The 5752-nt window shown below is 40.2% G+C and overlaps 1 protein-coding gene across 1 annotated transcript in view; it reads left to right on the top strand.

Moving 5' to 3' along the window:
* The first annotated feature begins 3515 nt into the window (after positions 1–3515).
* Positions 3516–5752, top strand: part of si:ch211-251b21.1 (glutamate receptor U1) — a 20430-nt gene continuing 18193 nt past the window's right edge. Inside the window, exons 1-2 of the mRNA XM_003454239.5 lie at positions 3516–3676; positions 3839–3911. Of these exons, the coding sequence (XP_003454287.1) occupies positions 3848–3911 (64 nt within the window). The 5' untranslated portion in view covers positions 3516–3676; positions 3839–3847. The remainder of the gene's footprint in view (positions 3677–3838; positions 3912–5752) is intronic.

Genomic DNA, 5752 nt, shown 5'->3' with positions numbered 1-5752 from the left:
GTGCCCCAGAGATCAGCTTAATCTCTGCCTTCTGCAGAACCACTGGTGGAGTGAGCCAGCAGACTGACTCAAAGGAGCCACACCTGGAGCCAGCTCTTCATAGAGGAACTGAAGAAATCTTCATCCCCTCCAGCTACATCCACAACAGCTACAGCTTCTTTGTCCAAAAAGACATGGAGATCTGACCTCTGATGACATATGGTGCAACTTTGATAGTAAGTACCACAGCATCATCTGAAGTTTCACTGTTAGGCAAACCAAAGACCAATTCCCAAATGGCAGCCCACAGAAGTCAGCCAGTCACTTTACAGAACAGTTGCTGACTGATGTGGAGCCCCTGAGTGCTGGAGATTTCGCTAAAGAATTCCCAGAAGAGCAAGGTGATAAGACCCTGGTTCGAGGGACTGCCTCCAGGAGCCAAAGCAGAGTGTGGTACATTACAAACCAGGCCAGGGAGGCCCAGGAAAGACTGAAGCTTCAAAGTGTTCCAGTACAGAGGTGCAAGCTTTAGGCTTACTCTTAGCACTGGTAGTAGCCCCATTGAGGAGCTTGGGATCCTCCTTGTCCCAGAGTCCTTGCAGATGCCTGGACCTGCTGAGTCAGCACATGCCTCCCCTATACAATCCCAAACCTCCACTGACCCTGAAAACATTACAGTTTGTTTTTTGCTCAAACTCTTAGAACTGGCTGACTTTAAACTGATTGTAAGAGAGAAAGCCTGAAACTAGTTTGGAATAAATTTGCTCCAGCAGAAAACTTTTTATTTTATTTATATTATTAATATTTTCTTTCTGGTAGAAAAAGCTGCACATCTTGCAAAATACTGGTCTAAAGAAAGGTGTGTTACCACTTATTAGTAATCCATGAACAATCTGTTTGACATTTAAATGTTGTACATTTTGAACCAATGATTTACATTTTTTTGTGCAATCAGGAAACGTCTTGAAAATGTTCAACAAATACTGAAATCTGTTTGCACAAAATGTTAGATATTTTCCAGAATGTGTTTAGTGACAAATACCAGGAGTTTTTTTTTTTTAAATGTTGGTTTCGTTGGCTATCATTTGCTCTCATGTTCAAGGGTTTATTCGTTGTTTTTTTTTTTTTTTTACAAATACAGTAGCAATAGATCTACCTGGAGGTGAGGGGTTTTTCAAAGACATGTGACATCATTTTGTTTACTTGAACTGGAATAATTTAATTTGGCTGTGGTAAAAGTTAGATACTATATGCATTTTTATAAGCCCGTTAATCCACTAGCAATATTTTTTAAATTGATGGCATGATATCATTGTGGAAGATGATGTGTAGTTTAATGCTAAAAGCCAAGGTTCATCTCATGTTTTTGTTGAAGAAAGGAACGATTCTTAAAGTTCTTCATTTCTCTTTGTGTAGTAGTTAGTGTAATTTGACCAGGTTTTGCTAACATTCTCATCTGTGGCATGCCGCAGCATTTAGATGCTGTGTTTTAAAGCAGTGCTGTACTACTCTGTACCAAGTTTTAGCCCTTTTATGCTGACTGCATGTCTTTTATGTACTGTAGCCTTTATCCAAATCTTTTTTTTTGCAAATATATTTTACGTGAAAATTAATATTCTAAACACTGTTTTTATCGTCTAATGATGATCAAAATGGCATCATGTCTGAAACCCTGTGTTTCCAGTAGTTTGTGATACTAAAATAAGATGAAAATTATGCATTTCGAAGCACGTTTATTCATCAAATCCTGTATTGTTTGTTTGATTTAGACATTGTGAATTAATGATCTGAATAAATCTTAAATTAATAATACTGAACACTTCACAGCTCATTTATTTAATTTGTACTTAATCTTGTCTGCAGCCGTCTTAGTTTTTTGACAAAGTCATTAGCTGGGTTAATTCAGCCTTGCACAAGGTGACATGTAAAAGCCCTTGGCCTTGGTTTTGGCAGTGTGCTGGCTTCTCTAATTATGGACTCTGCTTGGGTCTGTGTTTACCAGTCATCACCCCTTTCAACCTTTGGAGGGGAAAAAAAGAACTAGACCCCCTGCAGGAAGACAAAATGTTCCTTGAAGCTTCACAAGAGAGACAAACTTGTTAAGAGATCAGATATTTAAAAGAGACAATACTGTGCTTTTGGGCTGGTTTTGGAATAGAGTTGTTGTTTAACTCAGGTTATTTTACTTTTGGCTAAAATATACATTTGCACACAATCATAAAGTTTCTGTTTGAAACACTTCCTAAATTTGGATTTGTGCCTGTTGCATTGAGAGTAGCATTTTCACAGTCACAAACAACTTTTTTCGTCACAAGTTGCTAGCCAGTGAGTTAGGAAAAGGTCGTGCTTTCTGTGGTAAGGTTAAGACCCTACAATATTAGAGTTAAGACCCTACAAAACACCAACTCTGCTTGCCATTTTTAAAGATTAGAAACAAATGTTTGTCTTTGTTTTGTCCCCGACTCCCATGTCAGGATGCCAAAAATGGCATTCTAATAGTTTAAGTTCGTGGGCCGAGTTGGTGTACTTGGATCTCAAAGTGTTAAGGTTTGACTCTCCAGAGCTGAGAATCCACGCATTGTTTTCATGGTTTCTCAGGACACTGGCATGTCAGTCAAAGGTTTGTCCATTGTCAGGACTGTGATTTCCAAAGCTGACAGCCACCTCTGGCGAGCTGTCAGACACTGCTAGGCCTCTTTCTCAGCTCTGTAAGACTTTGTGTAGCTCGACATGCTCATTTTAGCGCTGCAGACTCTGCTCCAGCCAGCACACAAATACAAAAGACAGCTTCATTAGGATTCCAAGAGATCTACTGAGTCCCTCTTAAAGCTGTATTTATCTCGACAATTTGGCAAGTTTTGGCCTCTCAACTGAAACCTCCAGGCCCTGTCTAGCACTTAAGGCCTGAGAGAATGGTTTTTGTCTCACAGAATGAATGAAGTCTTTCCTTTCAAGATGAAATCACTGCCTGTTTTGTACAAATAAATCAGTTTGGTTTGCAGCTTATACGTAGACATTTTCGAGACAAAGAAATGTGGTAGGGAGTGTGTGTTTGGATAGTTTTAACAAACTGCTGAAGATTAATAAAACATTTGTCCTAGCAAATTAAACAAAGGACATAGCTTCACAGTCACCTCTGTTGCTGTTTTGCAGGAGAGATTGAATTTATGATGATGAATCCCTCATGGTTGGTCAGGAGTGAGAGAAAATGTGCTCCAAAACAAAATCCCCCTTCCTCTGAGCCACTGGGACATTCCAGTCCATCCATATAAAGCTTACTCCACCACCACACTGTTAAGCTCCCAAACCCTTGACCCATACTCCCCCTCCTTCATTGTCAAAGATCCTGTTGTGTAACCGTGCAAAAACACATGGTAACTGTTTAAAAGTCTGAAAATCTAAGACATAAAGTGATTCTGCCTTAGAAAAACACACCCAGCTCGAGGAAATTGGATACCTCTCAAGACTTTGTAGTTTTTTTGGCCCAGCAGTTGTGGGTTTATCTCCCTGTGAGCCCTTATCTCCTCCCTCTCTGTGTTTCCCATATAAACCCTCCGCTACTTTCAGCCACACTAAGTCTTTTCAGTGGCCCGCTCACAAGACTTTTTAAATTTTGTGCCCATTTTCTTGGACTCGCCCCCGTGTCCACAATTTTTTTCTGCATACTGTGCCTGACAGAGCAGAGGTAAAGAAAGAGGTAAGGGTTTTTTTCTTCGTGTGCCAAGTAAAAACAACTGCAAAAAAACATGGTTAAAAGTGTTGTATCTGCAGATAATTTCAATGTTAAATCAAAGACATCGCTCGTCATAAACATGATCATGTTTTCACAGAAATTTAAAGTAGTCTGTGTCATTTACAGGGCGGAAACATGAAAGTCTGCTTGGCTTTATTCGTTTGTGTGGCAGCCCTGACTGCATGGTTCTTCACTGCAGGTAAGAATAATGCTACATCTGAGAGATGTGCAGTTAGTGGAATCTGCTATTAGTTCATGAGTTGCATTAGATTTCTAAGCAGTTTTTTAATAATGTTACCTATGATCATGAAACCATGATCTCTTCCTCACTCTTACAAAGAAGTTTTGTTACCTGAACCAAACCAAACAAAGTCTCAAAAGTAAAGCAAAGTCTGAAAATGACAGTTTAACGTGGGACACAAACCCAGCTCTCCTGGTTAAAGGTCCAGTAACTGACTAATGTGATCTTTTACAAACCTTGTTTGATGTGTAGGGATGTTTTCTGACGAGGCAAAATGTTCTAAGTAAGAACAAACAACGCTTCAGCTAGCAGGGAATTGTACATGGGCACTTGTTATTGCTCAATCTCTGCTCTCCTCTTGCTCAAGTTATTTTCATGTGCATGGGGGTTTCTTAAATGCTTGACTACATTCTTGTCAGATTCATACATTTTTCTTCCAAGCTTGGTAAAAAGTAGCTGGTACACAAGATGAGGTCTGTTACTTACAGATATTTCCCTTAGAGTCACGTGCAACGAAGTTTCTTCCAGAGCTAATAATCAGTGTCAGTGCATTGTCTTTGTTGTGCCAAGGTTGAAATAATGGTGAGGTACTGATGGGCTGATTAATCGGCACGTAGTCAGAGTTTGTGTCTTAGATCTCCAATTGTTTTTCATTAGTTTAATGTACCTGGAGGCAACTATATAAATAAAACTGAATTGAATAAAAGTTTTAAATCCATCCAACTGTCCCTTAATTATTGCAGCCCCACCCCACAAATGAATACTGGGTATAAACATTTACAATTTCAAAAAAATAAAAATCAAGATCTGGGCCAACTTTTGATACTTTGTTAACCATGATGTTCCCCATCATCCATTTCTTCATTAGGTTTTATTTTAAACAAGCATTGAAAACACCTCCACACCTTCAAGAAAAACATTATCTGATTGGACTCTTAGCATTTTACTCTAACTAGCATTAAATTACAACTTTAATGTATGCTATAACTAAAATTCTGTGGCAAGATTTAGACTGCTTGGAGGCCTATCAAACTTCAGACAGGGTTCCAGTCCACACTGACAGACTCCTATTTCTCACCAGTGGAGGGGCTACTGCCCTACTGTGCTCCAGAAAGCACTGTGATGAATCAATTAACTGTGTGAGAGGAGGACTCAGCAGGCAGGCAGTGAAGTGACAAGCATCTCCGCAGATTCTAGGTCCTGCCATCATCACTAGAGGAGACTGGCATGGTGTCATCAGCTTTATATTACCCAACCAGAGCTGCTTTTGTTGTGGTACGCAATTATGAAAAACTTGCACCCCTAGCACCTCTGCATGCCCCACATCCCCGACCCCTACCCTCCCATCATTTTCTCTTCTCTGACAGACGTTGGCAGGGCATGTTAAGTCCTGGCATGCCACTGCTCACAGTTAGAGCAAGAAGAAAACAACTGTGAGTGTCATGAGTAATGATGGGGTAGGCTGGGGGTTTTATCCCCTGATTACATGGTGAAAAGGAGTTGGTCAGTGGTGGTGGGAGGGGATGGTTAGATTAGAACAGGAAAACACATCTTTTAAGACCTCACTTTGATCCCCTCAAATGAGCCTTGTCCCCCCCACCTATTGTATCTTGCAACCTCCCCTCACCATGGAGCCAACTTCTCAGCTCCTCTAAAGAACAACCGAAAACAAGACTGTCATTGTCCTTCACTGGCTGTTCGGCTGATTTATTGCTGTGGTTCAGAGAAAAAAACACATGAAGGGGACTCAGCAGAACAATATGCTTCATTAGGCTTTCTGAAGCCATACTTTCCATAAG

This window comes from Oreochromis niloticus, linkage group LG20 (assembly GCF_001858045.2).
Source record: "Oreochromis niloticus isolate F11D_XX linkage group LG20, O_niloticus_UMD_NMBU, whole genome shotgun sequence".
Classification (NCBI taxonomy): Eukaryota; Metazoa; Chordata; class Actinopteri; order Cichliformes; family Cichlidae; genus Oreochromis; species Oreochromis niloticus.
Note: the sequence above shows the minus strand (reverse complement) of the source record. Positions and strands in the feature narration are given on the sequence as shown.